Below are 27,247 nucleotides of genomic sequence, written 5' to 3' on the forward strand. Positions count from 1 at the left end.
ATATATATCTCCCATATAAACCGATCCCCAGATTTGACCTCGACAGCCTCTTGGAAGAGCAAATTTCTCTACGGCGCAAATTTCATCCGATTCGGCTGAAATTTGGCACGTTGTGTTCATATATTGTCGCTAAGAACCATGTCAAAAGTGGTCCATATCGGTCCATAGTTATATATAGCCCCCAGATAAACCGATCCCCAGATTTTACTTCTTCCTGGATGAGCAAATTTCACAAAATCACACAAAAATTGGACCATATAGGTTCATAATTGTATATAGCCCCCATATAAACCGACCGACAATTCCGTTTCTATTTTACTGCCCAAAACTTCAAACCGGTCAAGAACTGAATTATATAGGTTTTAATCTGCCCTTTTTTGCCTAATGTATACCACGTATGGACTATGCTAACTTCCAATTTAGAAGACGATGTTAAGGAGTTTAAGCAATATTTTATTTTTGTATTCGAAGCTCGATATTATAGGCTATTAAAAACAGAAATTAGAATAACAATCGGAGCACATGTATTTTTTACCGCTTTCGAAGCAGTGTGCGTCGCGGCGAACCTTTTTTATTTATTATCTAAAGATTTGTTCTCTATTTAACAAAGGATATAACGACGATTTTTACTGTATTTTATGACAATTTCCATCCTTATGGTCAACAGTACACTTGATTATGCTATATATCATGTAGTCATTTGGTTGCAGATCCGCATACTTTTCACCACAAGATCTTATCATATTGACATCACAATCAACATTAGCGGTAAGTCTAATACCAGTAGCAAGCCTTTCCGGTTCAAATCCTTTGTCAGGACGGAAAACACCTTTGTTGATATTCAAACAGAGTAGAAATGCTCTTATATTGGGGCTATCTTCCATTTTGAAAGATCGAATTGTGGACCAAATTTCTGGGGTTATAGAGTGATCTTGCATGCATTTTTCTTCAATTGCTGCAGGGTTCTCAGGATACCAGTCGGGACGTTCAGCAAGAATCTTAAAATTATTTTTCAGTGATATATTATAATGGATCTTATTTTATAATTAACTCTTACTGTTGATATGAGTGTGATAATGATTAAGCTCTTCATTTTGTCTGTTTGTTTGATGTAAAGTAACTATGATAATCCCAAAAATGTTGATCATTTTATAAGAGTTGCTTATCATCTTGAAAAATGTGGTGTGAAAAATTATCTCCAATGTATTTTTTCCGCTCTGATAACAATGGAAAATTAAGACGGTATATGAAATTAATTAACTTAATCGATTCAAGACTCATCGTAGTATAGAGAAGTGTTTAATACACTGGAAAAAATATTGTAGTGGCTACAAAGATTTCTTGTTCTTGAAATACGAATGTGAGTTTTCTTCGCAAAGGTTTTTTCTTTGTCCAAAAGTCGGTAAGCTTTTAAAATGATAGCTAAAATATATTCAGTAATATGACTTATTTTATTTATTAGCTTCTTTGGCTGGAAACCAATATTAAAATCCTTAATTTAAAGACAAAATATATAATTTTGACAAAATTTTCTATATAAATAAAATTTTGCAAAAATTTTCTATAGAAATAAAATTTTGCAAAAAAAATCTATAGAAAAAAATTTTGCAAAATTTTTTCTATAGAAATAAAATTTTGCAAAAATTTCATATAGAAATAAAATTTTTACAAAATTTTCAATTAAAATAAAATTTTGACAAAATTTTCTATAAAAATAAAATTTTGCAAAAATTCTATATAGAAATAAAATTTTGACATTTTCTACCGAAATAAAAAATCGATAATATAGAACCGCATTCTTTTTTCGACTAAAACATTCTTGAAGAAGAAAAAGACTATTAGCAAATAAGGTTGATAAAGACTTTCTCAAAATATTAAAATATTTTGTCAAAGCTATTGTACCATAAATCTGATATCGACTCAAAAATGTATACACAAAAGGTACTAAATCATTCGCGGGGGTACAACGGTACTGACCGGGGTGAGAAAGTTTTGAAAAAAGTACTATAGTACTGCATTTTCCATCCCTGCAGTTACTACGTGCTCATCCGAACATCCATTTTCAACAATGAAGAGATTAAAAATTTTCTACACATGAGATTATATGAATATTTTTTTTTTTAAGTTGAACCCCCCCCCCCCCCCCCCCCCGAAATAAAATCCTGGCTACGGCCTTGGGTATAGCCCCCATATAGACCAATCTCCCGATTTTACTTCTTGGGCTTATAGAAACCGCAGTTTTTATTCAATTTACCTGAAATTGGAAATCTAGAGGTATTGTAGGACCACAAATACGTGTGCCAAAAATTGTGAGTATCGGTCCATGTTTTGGCATGGTCCCCATATAAAACGACCTCCCGATTTGGAGTCTTGGGCTTATAGAAACCGTAGTTTTTATCAAATTTTTCTGAAATTGGAAATCTAGAGGTATTTTATGACCATAAAGAGGTGTGCCGAAAACGGTGATTATCGGTCCATATTTTGGTATAGCCCCCATATAGACCGATTTCCCGATTTTACTTCTTGGGCTTCTAGAATCCGAAGTTTTTATCCTATTTGCCTGAAATTGGAAATCTAGAGGTATTTTCGGGTCAGAAAGAGGTGTGCCGAAAACGATGAGTGTCGGTCCATATTTTAGTATAGCCCCCATAAGAACGATGTCCCGATTTAACTCCTTGGATTTCTAGAAACCGTAGTTTTTATCTGATTTGCCTGAAATTGTAAATATTCTGGTATATTAGGCTCATAAAAACGTGTATCGGATTAAGTTTTTATCGGTCCATTTGGTAATGCCTCCATATAGACCGACTTCACTTCTTGAGGGTGTAGAAGACGCACTGATCATGAAAATTGCTTGAAACTCAATGTAACATTTCCAGATTTTATTTCTCGGGTGAAAATCTACAGATTTAAGATTTCAAATCAAGACGTTATTTTATAATTTTCTTGCACACTTACAAGAGATGTTCATGATTCCTCTAAAACTCAAACAAAAATGGTTCTTATAAATCCAGAATCTGATATAGTCCTCATAGGTGAAATCTTTAAATTTATCTTCGGGAAGTGTCCTCAAGCCCTCCTGAAATTTCAAAGGAAACCCTAATATTTGGTTCATGGTGATGGGTATTTAAGATTCGGCCCGGCCGAACTTAGTGCTGTATATACTTGTTTTATAACATTTTGCTCCGTCCCAGGACATTAGCCTGTTTACAGTTTAAGTCTAGAGATTCTGTAGAATTGTAAAAATGTTCTCAACACTGAAAAAAGCCGCGAACATACCAGGAAGAAAAATGTTGGTTAATTTAGAAAATGTTAACAATAGTATTGGATACACTGACATTCACGCTGATATCAAAAAAAATAAGTAAATATTTTTCGACAAATTCCAAACAAATTATTAGATATAATTAAGTTTTTTTACTTGTTAAAGAAAATTTTTTAGTTTGGAGGAAACAAATTGGACTTTCAAATTGCAAGAAGGTCTTTAGCGCGATCGAAGCTCAAAATGGGCGTATTTGTAGTAAAATTTACAAATTTAATGAACTCCAGTTACAAATACATTAAAGTACACACATATTTTCATAATTTAACAAAAAACTTAAACCAAAGATGTAAAATCTTCAAAGTCTTAGCCTAAATTTGAAACCTTTTCTATTCTATAATCCAAACAATCAATAGCTCAGTTAATTTCTCATTCGAGGAAATAATTATCTTTTAATTTTATAAGAGTTTTTTTTTTGCTTATGAATTTTTGGAGTTGGAGTCAAAATTTAATGGTCCATTGAATAGTATGAAACTAATTATCTCCGAACAAAATTTTATATTTATATTTTAATTGGAAATATTTCCTAATTAATTAAATGCAATAATTAATATTTTACTTATAAATGTAAAAATATTTTAATTAAATATTTTTTTTCAGTGCAAGTTCGTCTCAAAATTTTTAAGAACTACACGCAGATATTTATAAAATTCATTGACCATACAAATAAGTTCAATATAAGCTAAAGCAGAAGCAAATGTTGCAATTGATTTTATTCAATCTAACAAAAATTTGGGAATAATATTTAATTCAAAACTTACTTGGTCAGATCATATTCTTTTCGCAGTCGGAAATGTTCACGGAGTGCTACGTAATCTATGGGCCGTCCAGTTTGCCCGCTCGAACAGAGGACTGAAAATAATACATCCTAAGATACGGCACCACTCGTCTCTGGAACGCCTTACCTTCCACACTGCAAACTACAAACAATGCTATTCGATTTAAAAATGAATTATTTAAAATAGTTGCTAAACTTTTTAAGAATTTGTTCACAATATAAAATATTGCTAACTTATCGAAATTTTCAATTATTATATTTTTTTTTTATATTAAATAAGTTTTTATATTTACATTAATATGTTTTTCCTACACCAACACTTTTACACATTGTTCATATATAAGATGTATCATCTTGTTGTACCAGTTTTACAAATTATTAAATAAATAAATAAAAACAAAAATTCGTACAATTCCCAAAAACAGTGGTCCCAATGATATTTATCTTTAAATTTAATTTATTTTTTCGTTTATGAGAATAAAGAATTTTTTAAATGATAGTTAACAATTTAAATAAATTATTTTTTACACAAAGCATTATGGAAATCTCAATAAATGGAATTAGTAACTTTTGTCCTTAAGATTTTTTTTTTGATTTACTTAAGACAACTTCAGTTTGGATCTACAAAATTTTATTCTATATAATGATAGAGTTCACATCGCATCCGTATTATAATTAAACTAAGTTTTTGAGGTTATGATAACAGTTTTTGTATTGGAAATGTTGGTCACCATCAAATATTTATTCCAATCAAAAAAATTAATGATGATTAATCGAAAATGGTGAAAAAATCTGTACCCCACAACGGAGTCTATGGTGACTTTTGTGAATTTGCCCCAAAAATATTTTAGAATTAAAACTATTTTTAAAATCAAATTCATTTCATTACTTTAATTTGTAAAAAAAAAACATTATTTATTTGCAATAAAATAGTGTTAATTTTTTTGCTCCTTTATTCAACTTTCTTGCAATGTCCTTCTCTGTTATCGAAAACACATTTCACAACTCTGAAATACATGGTTTCTGCAGGTTGTACTTCTTTATGTGTCTCAGCACAATTTCGAATAAAGTCGACATCACAATCCAGTTTCACATTCTGCTTCATGCCATAGGCAAAGCGTTCGGGAACAAAACCCAAATCTGCGGTGTAGATATTTTTGGCTTTACCACTGCAGAATAGAACGGACACTATAGCAGGAGCTTCTTCCAAATGAAAACCACGCATTTTCGAAACAGTTTCAGGACTAACAGAGTGCTCTTTCATACAGTTAACTTCCAATTCAGCAGCATTTTCGGGATACCATGAAGGACGTTCGGCCAAAATCTGTTGTGATAAATGTATACTATTATTAAAAATCAATAGAAAAGAAACCACCGATGTATCGAAATTGATAATTTTTTTTTATTCAATTTTTCTTCGGTGTTAAAATTTTCACTTCAGGAAAAAGTATTAATTTTGTGTCGTCACTTATTGAACTTACCGCAGTTATCGATAGCAAAAGAAAAACTCCAATTATTTTACTCATTTTCTCAAAATTGTTGTTTTTCAATTAACAGAAGAAAAATAATTAACATTGGCACTAAATGAATTCGGTAGATTCCTTTTATAGAAATTTGTTATCTGTATTTTTTGTTTTTTCTTTAAATATTGTGTTTAAATTAACACACAATAGGTCTTTAGGCACAATAATATTTTTGTTTTGTTTTGCAGGTTTAATGATTTTTTAATTTATTGGAGCATATAGAATTAAGTGATTATTGAACTGCTTCGAATATTCGTTATCAATAATAAAGCGCTTTTTAAGAAAATACAAGATTGATCAAAAGAAGTATATATAGTATTAACAGCTTACATCCTCCTAGAAATATCAACACGGTTGAAAAAGACTGTTTTTCATATGTTTGTCTATAAACATTATATGTTTGGAACACAAATTTTTAAACACAATATTTTTGAGTGCAAGCATATAATGTTCATAAACTAGCATAACATGTTTGGGACATATATGTTAATATGTTAGAACATATTATGTTTGGGACATAAAATGTTTGTAAATATAATATGCTTGAATGCAAACATATATTAATTTAGAAATAGCCTATAAACATATATGTGTTTAGTAGTTTGGGGCGCTATTTAACAGGGAGCGATATTGAATTAAGTTGGTGGTTGTTGCTTGTTATTACAAAATTAACATTTTATTTTTCCTTGGGCAATTGATCAGCTACTTCTTTGATCCTTACAAACTGTGCGGTCCGCTGTTCGAATCCCCGTCCGGCAAAAGGTAAAAATAAAATAAAAAGAATCATACAATTGAATAATTTCTTCTACAATGTTTGTATTACAGAAAAAGGTGCTAAGAACTAAAAAATCTCGTGGAAGTGAGAAAGATGTCGGGGAATATACAATTGGGCAGAAACAAAATTTTGAGCATTCAGGTCGAAAACCTATGTTGTTAGCACCTATATTACCTGTTTATTTTCATAATTCATTATGATTGTAAATATATAAATAAATAAATAAAATTTTGAGCACAATATTGTTTGGGAGAATTTTTTTTAAGCATATAATATTTTTGGGTGCAATATGCTTCCAAACATATTATATGTTCACATAATAACATATTGTTTTTTAGAAGACAACATTATTGAATTTGGATGCAAAAATACAAAATGTTTGGAACTTAGACTACCCAAACATATATTGTTTAGACCAATATGCTTTCAAACATATTATATATTGGAAGAGATCAAACATATAAATGTTTAGGCAATACCCAAAAATGTATATGCTTGAAGCAAAATATGTTTGGGAGTATATGTTACAGAAGCGATTTTTTGTGAGGGTGTAGATGGACTAATCATTTATCATAGGGGCTGTTTTCTAACCCGTGAAGAACTAAAAGAAAACAGAGTACTCGTTTATCTAGGACATCTCCAAAAACATGCAACACTGTCATCAGTTGTTTAAAAACAATCACAGAAAAGAAGTGAAATCTTGCATTTTTAATGTATGAAATGTTCTAATAGTAATAAATATTTACTGCTGCGATTATTTATGATACTGAACCACTTTGAATTTCTTGTTTTTCGATAAATTAGTCACAATAAATTGCTATTGTGAATCGAAGAAGCGTCACATTATCAAAATACAATGTGGCAACATCGACACCAGTGCAATGATGTTCTGGATACCCCATACAAATGTTGCATCCAGTGCTAAAAGAAAACAGCCCTATAATCAGTTTTTTTTATGTGAGCTTAAATTGACAAACTCAACTTTTATATTAGCCAAAAATCTTCCTTCAATGTTTATCAGTCCAACTTTAGTCTCAAAAACATCGAAGGTTCGACGCGGATTCAATACTTTTTTATTGTGTTATGGAAAAATAAAAATGTTGCCCAAAATGGTTGGGAAGTCACTATTTCGGATTTCTAAATCTCCAATTCAATTATTAGAATTTACTATTCTTATTCATCCTCTTCGCGATTAAAAAATAGTGGCGAGTTTCAAATATTCTATTGGGAGCGCAAATGAAAAATGGGGAAAATTATTTAAAAAAAAAATAGGCCGATCAATCGATGTACCGTCCATCGCTAGCGACTACGTTTTCACTTCTGGCAACATATTCTAGACAGTTCGCCATTTTCAATATTATTGTCTCGATTAATTTTATTCATTGCTTTTATGCTTAAATAAATTGTTGAGAAAATGACTTTGTTACGAAATTGTACGTTTAATCAATCAAATTTTTTTATATAGACAAATGAGAGCAAGCTTATGCTAAGCGATCAAAATTATGCATGCATGGTTTTGCACACTTGTCGAAATGCGTCTTGATTTGCTGTATGTATTTTACAATGTAAACAAAGCTCATGATGTGGTTTGTAATGAGTTGTATATAGTATGATAAAAAAATTCTCACCAAATATGTATTTACCTTTGAGGATGAAAGGAACTAATGTCCCATGAAATTTCTCATAGAAGGAAATATTTTTTTCACATTTTGGCGATACTTTACTTAATAAATAGGTATATTTTTAATATGAATCTGCAAGAAAAACTTACCTTAAACGTCAATGGGTTAATATAGAATCGGGCAGCACTCAGTGATAAGAGACAAGTACACCACTGTGTTATCACAATGGACTGAATAGACTAAGTGAACCTGAAACATCGGGCTGCCACATACCCCACCTTACTTACACGCTGGACAAATTACCCATACTGAAATGGAATGAGGTTATGGCATGAATATAGTTTCAGTATTGTCTGATGCGTATATTCCGAACTACGCCATCCGTTGTCAATCCCGAATTACTAATTTCCGCATTCAATATTTCATCCCAGACTTCAAAACCATACATAAAGCAAAGCCCAGATGTTAGATGATTTGCCCCAAATAAAGCAGCGTGGATTTTTCAAACCCATGTAACATAATCTACCGGCATGGACAAGTTCTTAACAAAATTGTGAGGTACAGGGGACACGCAGCTACCTCATAAGAGTTCCCTTGGAAGTCGCTACCAGAATATGAGATAACTAGCACCACGAGATTGGTGCAATAGTTAGCATTCCCGCAATATGAATCGACGTTTGGAGTCGGCTATAAAAAAGGTACATAGCCATTGACCTAAACATGGAATCTGGCAGCACCCAGTGATAAGAGAATAGTTCACCACTATGATAAAACAATGGAAGGAATGGTCCAAGTGAGCCTGAATTATTGATGTATAAATAAAGGAAGCAATAAGCAATATTTTATACATTTCAAAAAGATTTTAAATGGGAAAAAATAAGTATTAGCCTATTTTTGAAGCTTTCTTATCTTTATTCCAAAGATTCAATGCCTCGGGTAATTTTAAGATTATTTCTTAAGAAAAAAATTTCCTCACTTTAGAGGCATACAATTTTAACAAGAGAACGCAAATATCAAAGATTTGTGTGCTACATTTAAAGAAGAATATTTTTAATTCAAACACTATGAACATTCATTTAATTAAAATTTCTTTATTTTAAGGAATTTTGTTCTTAATATTGTGTAAATAACGTGTCCTAAATTAAAGGTTGCATAATCTTACATATTAGTGTACCTAATCTAACCTAACACTGAAAAAATTTAATTGGATGCAATGATTTTACCTTTCAAAAAATTTAAAGCATTTTTACGGAAGTTTTTAATCTAGGCTCTAAACACAAAAACAAACTCGTTTGTTTAAAGAATATTTACTATTTTTATCCACATATATTATATTTATGAAAATGTCTCAATTATTTTACATTAGTTAATACCTTTACATGTGTGTACTTATACATACTTTTTTCTTAATTTTGTTAATTGTTTACACTGAAAAAAGCATGTCCGTTTCCAAGGATTTTATCTTTACACTAATGATTTTGATATTGGCTCCGATCCAAAGAAGCGGAGAATTGAAGTAGGGATATCTTTAAGACACAATTCCCTTTTAAATTTGAGTTTTGCGTACTTGATTCTAAGAAACAAATTTTAATTTATTCGCTTTGCAGCGCTTTCTTCATTTGCTAAGATACAAAAACTCAACAAATTTAAAGACGTTGACCTAAGTCAAATCAAATGTTCTTTCATGTAAAGATACCTAGTTTCAAGTCGAATCACTTATCGACTTTTGGACAAGGGAAAAAACCTTATATCAGAGAAATGCGTCTTCTGTGCTAAGCAAAACTTTTTGGTTTCACGACAATACTTCTTTCAGTGTAAGATAATGGCTGAAGGGCAAAGAATGAAGCTGATCCATTTTTGTAGGCGGTGGTTGATACTAAATTTTTGCCTCCGGTGGCGACTGCTTGACGGCTAAGCCGATATAAATATTATCCATTATAAAATCAATTTGAAGTTATTCGAATGGTAGTAATTAGTTGTACAACTAATCGTACAATAAAATTTACATTTCATTCAAATTTTCTGAGCTAAATGTTTACAAAATTGTAGCAGCTTGAAATTGATTGATTGTGGAGGAAAGGTTCAACATTTTCGCAAAAAATACGACAATTATTAATACAGTTTTCTGACTTAAACCTATATTTTTGATTAATTGACGGCTAAATATTAGTCGAGATGAGTTGACGTATTCGGCGGCTGCGTCGGCGTCGGCTGGCAAAAAATGGTCGTCAGCGACTGAAATCGGCGGCGCGACTCGGCGTCTTCTTTCTCTGCCGAAGTGGTATCGAAATATTCCACTGAACGAATTTTCAAGAATAAAGCAATGACAAAGCAATTCATTGCCTCAACCAAATATCCCAAAATATCCCAAAATTATATTTCTTTCAAAAAATAAAAAATACATTATTAAAATTTAATTCAAATTTAATTTCCATTCATGACACATGAAATTGAAATATTGTACAACATTTTATGCAATTTTTTTGCAATTACTTTCCAAATCTTCAAAGATGCATTTCAAAACATTGAAATACATCGACTTCTCTGGTTGAACATATTTATGTTTCTCTCCACAACTGCGAATGTAATTAATGTTACAGTCCATTTTAACGCTCTCTCTTACACCCAAGACAAAACGTTCTGGTTCGAAGCCTACTCCAGGTCTATAAATGTTTTTAGCTTTGGCACTACAGTAAACGACATCACGTATTTCGGGCGTATCATCCAAATGGAAGGAGCGAATTTTTGCCACAATTTCAGGAGTAACATTATGATCTTTCATACAGTTTACCTCAAGCTCAGCTGCATTCTCAGGATACCATTCAGGTCGTTCGGCAAAGATCTGTGTTTTGGAAATTTTCATTAATAATTGAATTTTGTAATATAAAAAAAGACTCACCATTGTCATGGACAATACAAGTAGGACAACAATAAATTTTGTCATCTTGGAATTAAGTGTTTGCAAATTGATTTGAAGATGCTTACTGCCTATCAAGCGTCTATCTAACGCCTCTTTATATTGCCATCGATTGTCACATTATCCACATATGTACATTGTTTCAATTTCAATTTCATAGAGATTTAAGGTCATCTTGATCGTTCAACCTCTTCAATTTTTAAATAAATTCATATTTTCAAGTGTTATCTCGCGGTTGTAATATAATGCTAAAATGTAATTAAACTTTGAACTTTTAAAAATAAAATATCTCTTCGTAAGATAAGGGTGCACAACAAACACCCACCACATGAAGGTAAAGAAAAGAAGGTAAATATAGGATGTGTGATATTTCTTACCATACCAGGGTTGCCTTTTATATTTCTCGATTAGAGAACAATGCAAGATTAATCATCGAAGATAGCTTTACTGTTTTTGAAAAAAAATTCCTATTAAGTTCGGTATGCGTTTTAACCAATTGTGGAACACTTTTGCCGCACTGATTGAAGTATCTCCAAAACCCATGTCTCTTCGTATGCAAGGCGGGCATGCTGACCATTGCACCATCGTGGCTCGAAAGGCTAAATGTAGGATGTGATGTGTTGCATAGTCTATATTAAATCTTTATCACGAGACATCAAGATGTGTAATATTTATGGGGCGTAAATTTTTTTACGTGTGTAATATTTGAAATACATATTTTTGAGCCAGCTTTTACTATAATTGTTTTTTGTATTCTTTCAACATTTATCACAAAAATAATATTCTTTTCTTCCAAATAAATTGTTTGATGGACTACACTAATAGAAAAAGTTTCATTATATTAACGAAACATGTCATTAAAAGTGAGTCAATGAAACAAATTCGTTAAGACAACGAAATTTTTCGCTATTATGACGAATTTTCAGTTAATCAACGTAAGGTTTCATATTATTGTATCATTGTATTAATGAAAATGTTCCGTTATATCAATGAAAAAATTTCGCTGGCTCAATTTTAGTCAAAATATTCTTTGTGTGTAAAACTTCGTTTAGAATGAAAGTATGATATTTTAGTTCTTTGCGTGTATAATTTTCAAAAAAGCCCGTTTTCTCTTGTTCACATCCTACTATAAAAGCTTTGACTACCGATGTCCACTTAGGAGGACATTCGAAAACGAAACCGAACTCTATTTCCCCACATAGTTTCAATTTATTTCTCGATGTTATTTTAAAGTATTTAACTATACTTTAAAATAATTTAATTACAATTACATCCTAAACAATTTGGATTTAAAAAAGGCAGTGGTACACAAGAAGCGGTAGTTAATATTGTAAATACTATTTGTGATGGTTTCGATGCAAGCTTTGGTGGAGTTGGTGCAGTTTCTTATGACTTGCCAAAAGCATTTGACCTAGCTGATCATGATATACTGTTGTCGCCATATTATGGAATGCCATATTATGGAATTTGTGGAAGGGAATTGAAACTCATAGAGAGTTATCTTGTGAAAAGAGAACAATATGTCGAAATTAATGCAACAAGAGGGGACACAGGAACTGTTGAACATGGGGTACCACAGGGAAGTGTTTTGGGATCGCTGTTGTTTACAGTATAACTTAACGCTATTTCTAATTTAAATTTCAATGGCCAATTAATTATGTATGCTGACGATATTTCTCTATTATATCCGTATAACCATGAGGCTATATTGAAAGGACAAATGGAACATGATGCTAATATTATTTTAGAATTCTGCAGAATTAATAAACTTGTACTTAACCCGAACAAGACAAAATTAATGCGTTTTCGACCTCGATGTCCGCAAGTAGAAGAAACATTTAATATAACGATTGGAGGTGTACGGATCTCTGAGTGTCAATCAATGAAATATCTTGGTATTAATTTACAAAACAACTTAGCGTGGAATACGCATATGGAAGAGGAAAGAAAAAAGTATCACCTGCTATTGGCATGCTGCATCAATTTCTTAATGTTTTTAATGTGAAGACAAAACTTTTACTCTATAATTCTTTGATTCAAAGACATTTAAATTATTTGGCAATAATACAAGCCCACAAAAAAAGAAACTTTCATTTAAGATCATTGCAAAGGACACAGAATAAAGCACTCAAAATTGTCTTTAAAGTACCGGTATTATACCCTACTTCGCAGTTATACAGCAATATTGCTAAAACAATTTTGTATGGCGTATACAAATTTCAATTATTGACATACATGTTCAAAGCTATTAATAATATCGGACTAGGATCAATACAATTCCTCATAAATCAAACTGCATTCAATACAAGAAATAATGCAAATTTAAATGTAAAAAGATGTCGTCTGGAAGTTGCTAAACAAGGAATCGAGCATAACAGGTTGGCTAATAAGTCCCCGGTCTGACACATAGATGGCGTCGCTATTATTACATGCATATTATTTTTATATAGTACATACCTTCAAATGATTCGTGTCAAAATTTGACGTCTCTATGTCAATTGGTTTGTGAGATAGAGCGTCTTTTGTGAAGCAACTTTTGTTATTGTGAAAAAAGCAATTTCGTGTTTTGATAAAATACTGTTTTCTGAAGGGAAAAAATACGGTGGAAGCAAAAACTTGACTTGATTATGAGTTTCCGGACTCTGCCCCAGGGAAATCAACAATAATTGATTGGTATGCAAAATTCAAGCGTGGTGAAATGAGAACGGAGGACGGTAAACGCAGTGGACGCCCGAAAGAGGTGGTTACCGGCGAAAACATCAAAAAAATCCAGAAAATGATTTTGAATGACCGTAAAATGAAGTTGATCGCGATAGCAGAGGCCTTAAAGATATCAAAGGAACGTGTTGGTCATATCATTCATCAATATTTGGATTTGCGGAAGCTCTGTGCAAAATGGGCGCCGCGCGAGCTCACATTTGACCAAAAACAACAACGTGCTCATGATTCTGAGCGGTGTTTGCAGCTGTTAACTCGTAATACACCCGAGTTTTTCCGTCGATATGTGACAATGGATGAAACATGGCTTCATCACTACACTCCTGAGTCCAATCGACAGTCGGCTGAGTGGACAGCGACCGGTGAACCGTCTCCGAAGCGTGGAAAGACTCAAAAGTCCGCTGGCAAAGTAATGGCCTCTGTTTTTTGGGATGCGCATGGAATAATTTTTATCGATTATCTTGAGAAGGGAAAAACCATCAACAGTGACTATTATATGGCGTTATTGGAGCGTTTGAAGGTCAAAATCGTGGCACAATGGCCCCATATGAAGAAGAAAAAAGTGTTGTTCCACCAAGACAACACACCGTGCCACAAGTCATTGAAAACGATGGCAAAAATTCATGAATTGGGCTTCGAATTGCTTCCCCACCCACCGTATTCTCCAGATCTGGCCCCCAGCGACTTTTTCTTGTTCTCAGACCTCAAAAGGATGCTCGCAGGGAAAAAATTTGACTGCAATGAAGAGTTGATCGTCGAAACTGAGGCCTATTTTGAGGCAAAACCGAAGGAGTACTACCAAAATGGTATCTTAAAATTGGAAGGTCGTTATAATCGTTGTATCGCTCTTGAAGGGAACTATGTTGAATAATAAAAACGAATTTTGACAAAAAAATGTGTTTTTCTTTGTTAGACCGGGGACTTATCAGCCAACCTGTTAGTGGATGTGTAGCATTTAACCCTTTCACTACTGATGTCCACTTAGAAGGACATTCGAAAAAGACTCCAAAATATATTTTCCTACTTAGTTTCGATTTAATTCTCGATGTTATTTTAAAGTAGAGGCTTTAATATAAATAAGCTATAAATATTTTCATTATTGTTATTTTTGAACTCATCTTAAAGCCATGCATTGACGAAACTACAAGTGTAGGAAAAGTATGCTTGTAAAATTTAGTTGGACAAAGCCCTATAGACTGCAAGATGGTTGGATGTACAGCTATTTCGGAATTACCACATTCCTCATCATCATATTTTCCATATTGGTAAGGTGTAAAATACATTTTTATAAACTTCTTTAGCAATAAACGAAAAATACGAAAATTTGAGACAATTTTTCTAATATATGTTTCTAGTAAAAAACTATAGCTGATATATATATATATATATATATATATACTAAATTATTTTGAAATTTCAACGTAACAACATTTTTAATTGTTAATGAATTTGCTATATAAAAAGTAAATATTCATAACACGTCTATATGTACTGATAAGGTTAGCTCCTATAAAGCCATTAGGGCGCTGGGGCAACATAGAATTTATGAATTGTAACCAATTGAAGTAAATAAAAAAATAAAAAATCTACACGCAAACAAAACAACGTTTTCGGTAATCTTCCGAACGTTTTTGGAATATACGTAAAACTATGTGTATAAAAAAACTTTTTGGTGTTCGATCGAAGCAAGCAAAACGGACATGCTTACCATTGCTCCACGGTGGCCAACTAAAGGTATCTTTCTGTCAAATAAACTATGTTTTTATATCGTTTGTATTACCTATAAAGATGATAAGAACTATAAAAACTCGTCGAAGTGAAAAAGATGTACGGAAATATGCAATTAGTCAGAAAAGAAACGTTTATATCACAGTGAAAAACAAATGGGAAACGATATTTGTTTAACTAAAATTTCGTTTGAAAAGAAGGATTATTTTTGGCGTGTAGGTTAGGTAAGGTATAGTGGCAGTCCGATATATCAGGCTCAGTTAGACTATTCAGTCCATTGTGATAAAGGGTGATACGGTCAAAATTTGTTCAATATAAACTTGACGTATTTCTTTCAATTTTGCATTTAAAAACCTGAACACCCCTCATTTTGAAGGTGTGTGTGTGTGTAGAATGTTGCTCCTATTTTGATTTTGGAATTCACTCTTCAGTTGTCAAAATGCCGTCCAAGCAAGAAGAGCAGCGTATCAAAATTTTGCTCGCGCATCGCGAAAATCCGAGCTACTCGCACGCAAAGCTGGCAAAATCGCTAAAAGTTGCCAAATCAACCGTTACAAATGTAATTAAAGTGTTTGGGGAACGTTTGTCGCAAACCGGAAGCCGCTGAGACGACAAAGAGAGTTGCCGGTAGTTTCAAGCGAAACCCTAACCTCTCTCTCTCCGAGATGCCGCAAATAAGCTGGGTGTATCGTCTACAACCGTGCATCGAGCCAAAAAACGAGCCGGACTATCGACTTACAAGAAGGTAGTGACTCCAAATCACGATGATAAACAAAATACGACGGCCAAAGCGCGATCCTCTACGATGCTGACGAAGTTTGACTGCGTGGTAATGGACGACGAAACCTACGTCAAAGCCGACCACAAGCAGCTTCCGGGACAGGAGTTTTATACGGCAAAATGAAGGGGAAAGGTAGCAGATATTTTCAAGCACATAAAACTGTCAAAGTTCGCAAAGAAATATCTGGTTTGGCAAGCCATCTGTACCTGTGGCTTGAAAAGCAGCATTTTCATAGCTTCCGGGACTGTCAACCAAGAAATTTACGTGAAAGAGTGTTTGAATAAACGTCTGCTGCCTTTCCTGAAGAAACACGGTTGTTCCGTACTGTTTTGGCCGGATTTGGCATCTTGCCATTACGGTAAAAAGGCCATGGAGTGGTACGCCGCCAACAACGTGCAGGTGGTTCCCAAGGACAAGAACCCTCCCAACACGCCAGAGCTCCGCCCAATTGAGAAATACTGGGCTATTGTCAAGCGGAACCTAAAGAAGACCAAAAAACTGCTAAGGACGAGCAGCAGTTCAAGGCAAACTGGCTTTCTGCGGCGAAGAAGGTGGACAAGGTGGCTGTACAAAATCTGATGGCAGGTGTCAAGCGTGAGGACCGGCAATTCGGATTTGGAAAAGCGAAAGCCTAACTGAATATTTTCCTGAATTTTATACTAATTGAACTTGAAATAGAAATTTAATTTGATTTTTAAATAAACGATTTCACCGATTTACACGCGTTTTCCCTTGACCAAATTTTGACGGTATCACCCTTTACCACAGTGGTTCCACAATCGTGAACTGACGGTGACAAAATGAAACGGAAAAGTTCACAAAAAATCAAAACGGAATGTTCACGATTTCGTCCACGGGCGTTCACAATTTCATGAACGGCATTTTTTCCATTGGCCATGAAAAGTTTTAAAATAATCGCTAGACGTTGCTATGACAACTCCTCCGGTGGTGCAATGTGCTAAGGTGACTGTTAAATGGTATGGTGCAGACAACACAGGTTCGAGTCAAGGTATTTTTTTAAATTTGTTTATAAATTCGTAACCATTACGTTGTCAGATCATGAACGCTGGTGGTTGTTTTGACAACGCATGGTGTCATGTTTACGTTGTCAGATTGACCCCGTCCGTTCTCAGTTTGACAAAACATGTGCGTTGATTCACTTTCATGAACAGATCATTTTCAAATGACCACGCCGTTCATGATTTTTTTCTATGGGTGAAGGGACCCCTTTTTATAGCCGAGACCGAACGCCGTTCCACATTGCAGTGAAACCACTTAGAGGAGCTTTGAAGCACTCCGAAATGTCACCACACGCAAAAATATAATTCTTTCCTCCCAAACGATATTTTAGACAAACATAGTTCGTTTCTCATTTGCTTTTCGCTATAAGGAAGTGTATTTGGAAGAAAAGTATATACTTTTTGTGATAAACGTTTATTCTTTTCCAGGATGTAAAAACAATTTCATAAAGTCAAACTCAAAAAAAAAGAAAAACATTGTTTTCTTGCTAATTGCATTTTCCCTCACATTCACGAGGTTATTTAGTTCTTAACACCTTTTCCTGTAATACCAACAATGTTTCAGTTGTCAAAATGCCGTCCAAGCAAGAAGAGCAGCGTATCAAAATTTTGCTCGCGCATCGCGAAAATCCGAGCTACTCGCACGCAAAGCTGGCAAAATCGCTAAAAGTTGCCAAATCAACCGTTACAAATGTAATTAAAGTGTTTGGGGAACGTTTGTCGCAAACCGGAAGCCGCTGAGACGACAAAGAGAGTTGCCGGTAGTTTCAAGCGAAACCCTAACCTCTCTCTCTCCGAGATGCCGCAAATAAGCTGGGTGTATCGTCTACAACCGTGCATCGAGCCAAAAAACGAGCCGGACTATCGACTTACAAGAAGGTAGTGACTCCAAATCACGATGATAAACAAAATACGACGGCCAAAGCGCGATCCTCTACGATGCTGACGAAGTTTGACTGCGTGGTAATGGACGACGAAACCTACGTCAAAGCCGACCACAAGCAGCTTCCGGGACAGGAGTTTTATACGGCAAAATGAAGGGGAAAGGTAGCAGATATTTTCAAGCACATAAAACTGTCAAAGTTCGCAAAGAAATATCTGGTTTGGCAAGCCATCTGTACCTGTGGCTTGAAAAGCAGCATTTTCATAGCTTCCGGGACTGTCAACCAAGAAATTTACGTGAAAGAGTGTTTGAATAAACGTCTGCTGCCTTTCCTGAAGAAACACGGTTGTTCCGTACTGTTTTGGCCGGATTTGGCATCTTGCCATTACGGTAAAAAGGCCATGGAGTGGTACGCCGCCAACAACGTGCAGGTGGTTCCCAAGGACAAGAACCCTCCCAACACGCCAGAGCTCCGCCCAATTGAGAAATACTGGGCTATTGTCAAGCGGAACCTAAAGAAGACCAAAAAACTGCTAAGGACGAGCAGCAGTTCAAGGCAAACTGGCTTTCTGCGGCGAAGAAGGTGGACAAGGTGGCTGTACAAAATCTGATGGCAGGTGTCAAGCGTGAGGACCGGCAATTCGGATTTGGAAAAGCGAAAGCCTAACTGAATATTTTCCTGAATTTTATACTAATTGAACTTGAAATAGAAATTTAATTTGATTTTTAAATAAACGATTTCACCGATTTACACGCGTTTTCCCTTGACCAAATTTTGACGGTATCACCCTTTACCACAGTGGTTCCACAATCGTGAACTGACGGTGACAAAATGAAACGGAAAAGTTCACAAAAAATCAAAACGGAATGTTCACGATTTCGTCCACGGGCGTTCACAATTTCATGAACGGCATTTTTTCCATTGGCCATGAAAAGTTTTAAAATAATCGCTAGACGTTGCTATGACAACTCCTCCGGTGGTGCAATGTGCTAAGGTGACTGTTAAATGGTATGGTGCAGACAACACAGGTTCGAGTCAAGGTATTTTTTTAAATTTGTTTATAAATTCGTAACCATTACGTTGTCAGATCATGAACGCTGGTGGTTGTTTTGACAACGCATGGTGTCATGTTTACGTTGTCAGATTGACCCCGTCCGTTCTCAGTTTGACAAAACATGTGCGTTGATTCACTTTCATGAACAGATCATTTTCAAATGACCACGCCGTTCATGATTTTTTTCTATGGGTGAAGGGACCCCTTTTTATAGCCGAGACCGAACGCCGTTCCACATTGCAGTGAAACCACTTAGAGGAGCTTTGAAGCACTCCGAAATGTCACCACACGCAAAAATATAATTCTTTCCTCCCAAACGATATTTTAGACAAACATAGTTCGTTTCTCATTTGCTTTTCGCTATAAGGAAGTGTATTTGGAAGAAAAGTATATACTTTTTGTGATAAACGTTTATTCTTTTCCAGGATGTAAAAACAATTTCATAAAGTCAAACTCAAAAAAAAAGAAAAACATTGTTTTCTTGCTAATTGCATTTTCCCTCACATTCACGAGGTTATTTAGTTCTTAACACCTTTTCCTGTAATACCAACAATGTTTAAGAAATTATACGATTTTATAAATTTTTAAAATTTTTTTACCTTTCGCCTGGACGGAGAATCGAACCACGGACCATGCACTTTGTAAGCCAACACACTAACCACTGAGCTATGTATAGATAAATATCCATATAAGTTATATTTATATAGCATAGCTTGCGGCGCCCACGAACCGAATAAACAAAGTTTATTTAACAGAAACAAACATTTAGTTTGGCACCGTGGAGCAGTGGTTACTACGTCCGACTTGCATGCCAAGGGTCGTGGGTTCGATCCCTGCTTCGACCAAAGTTTTTTTTTGTTTTTTTTTTTTTTTAATATGTTCCAGATATGTTCGGAAGATTCCGAAAAAATGATCAACATTACATTGTAGTATATTAAATATTGAACTGTAAAATGTGTCTTATTAAAGACCTAAAGTCAGAAAAGAACAGTGTTTGATATAAACGAAATGGACTGTGTTGTTGTTTCAAAAATAACTTTTTTTTATTGAAAAAATAAAAATTTTGTAACAAACGAATTTTTTTGGTGATAAGTTTAAAATTTTCGAAGCAATTCAAAAAACTCTAACAAAAGAAAAACGTTTTCGGTACACGTTTTCCAAACGTTTTTTTTTCTTTGCGTGCAGCATTACTGAGGTGGGATAATCCACCGCTGAAAAACTTTTTGGCATGCTAACCATTGCACCACGGTTGCGTGTAAATAATCTATAAATATTGTCCATATTGATGACCACTAAAATGCATTTTTTTGAACTTATACGAGTATAGCAATAAACGAAAAATACGAAATTCTTGAGACTATGATTCTACTATATGTTTCTAGTATATGGGCATTCATACAAAAACTATAGCTGATATTTTCTCAGGTTCTTTTTGCATTTTTTCTCACACTTCGAAAGATATTATAGGCCAAATAGCGCATATTTTCATAGGGCTATGTGGTCACAATTCAAGAATCAAGTTTTCACAACAAATAAATGAAATAATTGCGGTAAGTCCTCAAAATCATAATTTTTCTTCTACATACTGTTAGTACAAGTAAAACAGAAGAACATTTTTCTAACATTTACATTAGGTATATTTCGGTAGTGAAAGGCTTAAACAACTTTATTACAAATACCATTAATATCATCAAAGACACATTTCAAAACATTAAAAAATATTGCCTCATCTGACTCTGCATTCTTATGTTTATCTGCACAATTGCGAACAGAGTCCATATTGCAATTCATTTTAGAGCTTTCTTTCATGCCTTCCACGAAACGTTCAGAATTGAATCCCTCTCCGGGTATGTAGACATTTTTAGATGTGGCACCACAATAGACCAAAGCACGCATATTGGGCGTATCTTCCAAATGAAAGGAACGAACTTTTTCTATAATTTCTGCGCTAACGGGATGCTTTTTCATACATTCGGCATCAAGTTCAGCTGAATTTTCAGGATACCATGATGGACGTTCAGCGAATATCTGTTGGAAAATTTGCAATGAAGTAGAAATAGTCAGAGATCAATTGGATGGAACTACATCGTTATTCAATTCAATTTTAATATGCAATATATGTTAATAATTTAGGAAAATTCAATATAATATTATTATTTAGTTTAAACTGATGTTTTTCTGTATCAAATGAAGTGTTCCATGTATAATAAATATGTATAATTATACGAGCCAACAAAAAATATTATTTTTAGAAATTGATAAAAACCTACCATTGACGAGGACAATACAATAAGAACAAAAACAATTTTATTCATTTTTATTGAGAAATAAAAGCTTTCAATTACTGCTGAATTTATTCGAACACTGATGTGTTTTAAGAAAATCTGAAAATTTTTATACAATAATGCGTTATCATTTGTTGATATAGTGTGGCTTAAGAATTTTTAATTAGATTGACTTAATGGGTCACTCATAATTTCAAAAGCAAATAGATTATATAGCAATCTATTATTTTTATACCCTAAGGCATACAGGGCTCAGGGTATAATAACTTCGACATTCAGAAACATTCGTTTTACATTGCATAAATAAGCTATTTTCCGATTGAATCAGAAACACCGTACATCAACAAATAGATTGCAATAATTGACCAATTTAGATGAAATTTAGTACACACAAAATAATATTATAATTTTTAAACTTAGTTACAATAAATTGTGGTTAAAGAAAATTTTTAAGTTCAACAAAATTTTTGTTGATATAACAAAATTGGTTGCTAATGTAACAAAATATTACTAAAATCGTAATTGTATTTACAAATTACGTTATTACCTCAAATTTAAACATAATTTTAATTGTATTGAGAAGAAATTTCATTGATTTTTTTTTGTGTACATGGTTTTTTATTGAATTATTAGAAAATAATAAAAACAAGTATATACGGCCGTAAGTTCGGTCAGGCCGAATCTTATGTATCCTCCACCATGGATTGCGTAGAAACTTCTACGAAAGACTGTCATTCACAATCGAATTACTTGGGTTGTGGTATCTTAAAACTTCTTAACATCGTTTTCTAAATTGTGAGTTAGTCCGTGGTATATATTAAAAAGTTATATATGGGTAAGTCTACAAATAATTACGAATCGACATGGAAATTGAAATATGGGAGTCGCTTATATGGGGGCTACATAGAATTATGAACTTGATATGGACCAATTTTTGTGTGATTGGGGATCGATTTATCTGAGGGCTATATATAACTATAGACCGATATGGGCCTAGTTAGGCATGGTTCTTAACGGTCATATACTAGCACAATGTACCAAATTTCATCTCGGATGAAATTTGCTCTCCAAGAGGCTCCAAAACCAAATCTTGGGATCGGTTTATATGAGGGCTATATATGATTATGGACTGATATGGACCACTATACTAACTTCACGTACCAAATTTCAACCGTATTGGATGCATTTTGCTCTTCCAAGGGGCTCCGGAGGTCAAATCTGGGGATCTGTTTATATGGGGTCTATATATAATTATTGACCAATTTCGACCAATTTTTGCTGAATGTTTGAGGCCATATATTAACACCACGTACCAAATATCAGCTGAATCAGATGGATTTTGGTCTTCCAAGAGGCTCCGGAGGTCAAATCTGGTGATCGGTTTATATGGTGGCTATATATAATTATTGACCGATGTGGACCAATTTTTGCATGGTTGTTAGAGACCATATACTAACACGATATACCAAATTACAGCCGGATCGGATGAAATTTGCTTCTCTTAGAGGCTCCGCAAGCCAAATCGGGGGATCGGTTTATATGGGGGCTATATATAATTATGGACCGACATACAGAAACAGGCTATTAGTTTAAGAATTTGCATATTTCGTTTAAAGTTTTCTGGAATTAAGAAAACACATTTTACTTTGAAGTACCTCCTATGATTTGGAAATGAAATCGACTGACCATGTATACCCTGTGTCTATATCGTCTCCTTCTGGGTGTTGTAAACACATGCACTAACTTATAATATTTAAATACTCCTAAATGCTTAGGTTTACCAGTACAGTACGGGTGGTTTAGGGTATCATATAGTCGGTCCCGCCCTCCGTTCTACTTTACTCCCTTATTTGATAAAGAAAATAATTCGCTCAACAATCCAATAAAAAAAACATTCGAGCTTAAAGTATCGACAGTGAAAGTTCAAAAATGCATATATTCCATATATTTATTTTCATAATAATTTCTACAAAGGTTAGTGATGAAGGAGCTGTATTAATTTTATACCACAAATTAGGTCTCATATTTATATTATATCAGTATCCCAGTAAAAAAAAGCGTCGCCAAAAAAGTAGTGAAAATGTTCTTTTTGGATCCGGAAGTAGTGCAAATTTGGCACAGAAGCGATGAATTTAACACGGGATTGTCATTGGACGGATGTTCACCATTTCAACAGCCGTTGCATTGAATTTGCATCACTTCTTATTCTGTGATTGAAATTCAGTGTTTTGGATGTGAATTAAAAAATGTTGTCATATTTTGACAAATAATTGTTATAATTTTTTATGATTTTTTTGCATTCTAAAGCTTGTCCGAAACGTTTGAATTAAAATATTTTGAAAAATTCGCAATATTTCTTCAATGGATTTTGAATTTTTTTTCGACACAATTTCAATAATTTGTACCATTTTATTAAAGCTTACTCTGTTTTTAAGCATTTTGAAACAAAAAATTAAATTTACCCATTAAAAATAAGAAAAAAGCGAATTATAAGTAATTGAATTAAAACAAGTATATACGGCCGTAAGTTCGGCCAGGCCGAATCTTATGTACCCTCCACCATGGATTGCGTAGGAACTTCTACTAAAGGCTTGCTGATGGCAAGGTATCGTAAAACTTTTTAACACTGTCTTCTAAATTGTAAGTTAGTCCATAAGGGGTATATATTAAACAAAAAAAAAAGGCCGATTAAATACGTATATAATTCAGTTTGACAAAATTTTCTATAGAAATAAAATGTTGACAAAATTTTCTATGGAAGTAAAATGTTGACAAAATTTTCTATAGCAATAAAATTTTGACAAAATTTTCTATAGAAATAAAATGTTGACAAAATTTTCTATAGAAATAAAATGTTGACAAAATGTTCTATAGAAATAAAATGTTGACAAAATTGTCTATAGAAATAAAATGTTGACAAAATTTTCTACAGAAATAAATTTTTTACAAAATTTTCTATAGAAATAAAATTTTGACAAAATTTTCTATGGAAATAAAATGTTGACAAACATTGCTATAGAAATAAACTTTTTACAAAACTTTCTATAGAAATGAAATTTTGACTAAACTTTCTATAGTAATAAAATTTGACAATTTTTACATGGCTGTTAGAGGCCATATACTAACGAAATGTACCAAATATCAGCTGAATCAGATGGATTTTGGTCTTCCAAGAGGCTCCGGAGGTCAAATCTGGGGATCGGTTTATATGGGAGCTATATATATTTATGGACCGATATGGACCAATTTTTGCATGGTTGTTAGAGACCGTATACTAACATCAGGTACCAAATTTCAACCGGATCGGATGAATTTTGCCCCTCCAAGAGGCTCCGGAGGTCAAATCTGGGGATCGGTTTATATAGGGGCTATATATAATTATGGACCGATATGGACCAATTTTTGCATGGTTGTTAGAGACCGTATACTTAGACCACGTACCAAATTTCAACCGGATCGGATAAATTTTGCTGCTCCGGAAGGCTCCGCAAGCCAAATTTTGGGATCGGTTTATATGGGGGCTATACGTAAACGTGGGCCGATATGGCCCATTTTCAATACCATCCGACCTACATCAATAACAACTACTTGTGCCAAGTTTCAAGTCGATAGCTAGTTTCGTTCGGAAGTTAGCGTGATTTCCACAGACGGACGGACAGCCGGACAGACGGACGGACGGACGGACGGACATGCTTAGATCGACTCAGAATTTCACCACGACCCAGAATATATATACTTTATGGGGTCTTAGAGCAATATTTCGATGTGTTACAAACGGAATGACAAAGTTAATATACCCCCATCCTATGGTGGGGGGTATAAAAACTTCTTGTGTAGTTGAAATAAAGAACATCTTTGGGAGTACATCTTTGGGAAGTGCTTTTAAAGCTGTGCCTTTGGAACTTCCAATTTTTTTTTTGCTGGGATGTTAAATTTAACTGATCTTAATTCATTGTGAATGTTATGGGATATCTATTCTAGGTAAATTACAAAATATTTTATTTATGTTTATATAAATATATATTTTTATAGACATTTGCCCATCGTCCTGATTGGTATCCAAAAAATGCTACTGATATTGAAGCTGCATGTTTGCGGGATAATCCAGTAAGTCTAGACGCTTGGTCAAAAATCCGTGTTATGCAATTAGACGATTTACCCTTTGTTCGTTCACTTATGCTCTGTCTGGTTACAAATAAATTCGTGTACAGACCTAAAATTGGCTTTGAAGCTGAAAGGCTGCATTTGGGTCTACAGCAAGCAACCAAAATGAATTGCAATATACAGTTTATTCAATATTGTGGTGAAATGAGTGAACATTTACAACCAGAAGACTTGAAGATCTTCAACATTATTAAATGTATTGGAGATGCACAAAATGAAAAATGTACTAAAATTAACAATTAAATGTAATTATCAATAATTTTTTCAAATCAAATCTTTTAAAGAAAAGACGAAATATTGGATAAATAAAATTACAGACCTTGAAGTAGATTTTATTAATTATTTTTATTGGAAAAATCTAAATAAAAATCTTTTTATTCTAAAACCATAGTTGATGTCGTTTATGTCAAGCGCTTTATTTTTCTGTAAAGTGAAATGATTTATGTAGCAAATGTTTGAGTTATGAATGAGAGAGAATACACAAATTCATTATCAACTCCGAATATTGATCAAGGGATACTGAGACTGATGGACAAAGAGACGTATTTTAGCCACGCTAAGGCAAGAAAACATTTGAAAAGAGGTACTTCCCAAGAGATAATTCTATCACCTCTTCTTTGGAATGTAGCAATAAACAACCTTCTTGTTGATTATAGCATTGTCAACTCTGAATGTTGATCAAGATATACTGAGATTGATAGACAAACTTCTAAGGAGGAGACGTATTTTAGCCACTCTAGAGCAAGAAAATATTCAAAGGTATTTGAACAGGGACACTCTCAAGGGGGAGTATATCACCTCTTCTTTGGAATGTTGGTATACGCAACCTTCGAGTTTCCTTAGAAAAAGAAAGGATTAAGCGGCCAGTGGAAAATTTCCATCTACAATTAGAGGTATTATAAAGATAACCCCTCGGATGGCAAAGAAATAGTGGAAATAGAATGGTGTTGGGGAAAATTCTGTTAACCCAGAACTAATCGTGTACTGCAAAGAACTCAAAAATTCCACAGTTAAGCCCATCCCCTTATGTGGTATTGAAATTCCCTTTGCAAAGTGTGGACAATATCTTGGGGTTATATTGGCAAGAAATTTGAAGCACTAATCCAAACAGTGACATGATGCACACAAACCTTGGGGGGAAATTATACAGATTTTTATACCGATGACTCCAAATTAAATGGACAATAGGGGTTTGGATGTAAGATTTCAAGCTATATATTTATACCCTTCACCACTACTGTGGTACAGGGTATAATAAGTTTGTGCATTTGATTGTAACGCCAAGAAGGAGTAATCATAGACCAACCTTTTAGTATACGGATCGGCTTAGAATTAAATTCTGAGTCGAGGGGATTTTTGTGTGCAAAGTACAGCTCGCAGTTTTAGTCCGATTGTCCTAAAATATGGTATAGGGTCCTGTTTCGGCTCAAAGACGATCCCTATTGATTTTGGAAAAAACCGGTTCAGATTTAGTTATAGCTGCCATATATATTTTTCACCGATCTGGCATTAATTGGCGTGTATAGCTTTCGCCCGATTTACAGTCATTTGCCCACAGAGGCCAATTTTTTGCTCCGATTTAGATGAAATTTTGCATAGGGAGTAGAATTAGCATTGTAACTATGCGTGCCAAATTTGGTTGAAATCGATTCAGATTTGGATATATCTCCCATATAT

The 27,247-nt window shown here is 33.8% G+C and overlaps 5 protein-coding genes across 5 annotated transcripts; 1 reads left to right on the plus strand and 4 right to left on the minus strand.

The window, feature by feature from the left end:
* Positions 1-432: 432 nt before the first annotated feature.
* LOC142219717 (uncharacterized) lies at positions 433-1,127 on the minus strand. Its single transcript, XM_075288582.1, has 2 exons — positions 1,058-1,127; positions 433-998 (listed from the first exon to the last, which is right to left on the minus strand). Exons 1-2 carry the CDS (start codon positions 1,091-1,093, stop codon positions 627-629), a joined length of 408 nt encoding a protein of 135 aa, XP_075144697.1. The 5' UTR covers positions 1,094-1,127; the 3' UTR covers positions 433-626.
* A 3,833-nt stretch (positions 1,128-4,960) lies between these two features.
* Positions 4,961-5,692, minus strand: LOC142219718 (uncharacterized). The gene is made up of 2 exons (XM_075288584.1): positions 5,582-5,692; positions 4,961-5,424 (listed from the first exon to the last, which is right to left on the minus strand). Exons 1-2 carry the CDS (start codon positions 5,624-5,626, stop codon positions 5,053-5,055), a joined length of 417 nt encoding a protein of 138 aa, XP_075144699.1. The 5' UTR covers positions 5,627-5,692; the 3' UTR covers positions 4,961-5,052.
* Positions 5,693-10,423: 4,731 nt separating this feature from the next.
* Positions 10,424-11,021, minus strand: LOC142219719 (uncharacterized). Its single transcript, XM_075288585.1, has 2 exons — positions 10,920-11,021; positions 10,424-10,862 (listed from the first exon to the last, which is right to left on the minus strand). Exons 1-2 carry the CDS (start codon positions 10,962-10,964, stop codon positions 10,491-10,493), a joined length of 417 nt encoding a protein of 138 aa, XP_075144700.1. The 5' UTR covers positions 10,965-11,021; the 3' UTR covers positions 10,424-10,490.
* Positions 11,022-20,734: 9,713 nt separating this feature from the next.
* Positions 20,735-21,547, minus strand: LOC142219720 (uncharacterized). Its single transcript, XM_075288586.1, has 2 exons — positions 21,392-21,547; positions 20,735-21,149 (listed from the first exon to the last, which is right to left on the minus strand). The coding sequence occupies exons 1-2, from the start codon at positions 21,434-21,436 to the stop codon at positions 20,778-20,780; spliced, it is 417 nt and encodes a 138-aa protein (XP_075144701.1). The 5' UTR covers positions 21,437-21,547; the 3' UTR covers positions 20,735-20,777.
* Positions 21,548-23,317: 1,770 nt separating this feature from the next.
* LOC142219721 (uncharacterized) lies at positions 23,318-25,960 on the plus strand. The gene is made up of 2 exons (XM_075288587.1): positions 23,318-23,380; positions 25,439-25,960. The coding sequence occupies exons 1-2, from the start codon at positions 23,336-23,338 to the stop codon at positions 25,811-25,813; spliced, it is 420 nt and encodes a 139-aa protein (XP_075144702.1). The 5' UTR covers positions 23,318-23,335; the 3' UTR covers positions 25,814-25,960.
* The last annotated feature ends 1,287 nt before the right edge of the window (positions 25,961-27,247 follow it).

The sequence above is a fragment of the Haematobia irritans genome, chromosome 1, assembly GCF_050003625.1.
Source record: "Haematobia irritans isolate KBUSLIRL chromosome 1, ASM5000362v1, whole genome shotgun sequence".
Classification (NCBI taxonomy): domain Eukaryota; kingdom Metazoa; phylum Arthropoda; class Insecta; order Diptera; family Muscidae; genus Haematobia; species Haematobia irritans.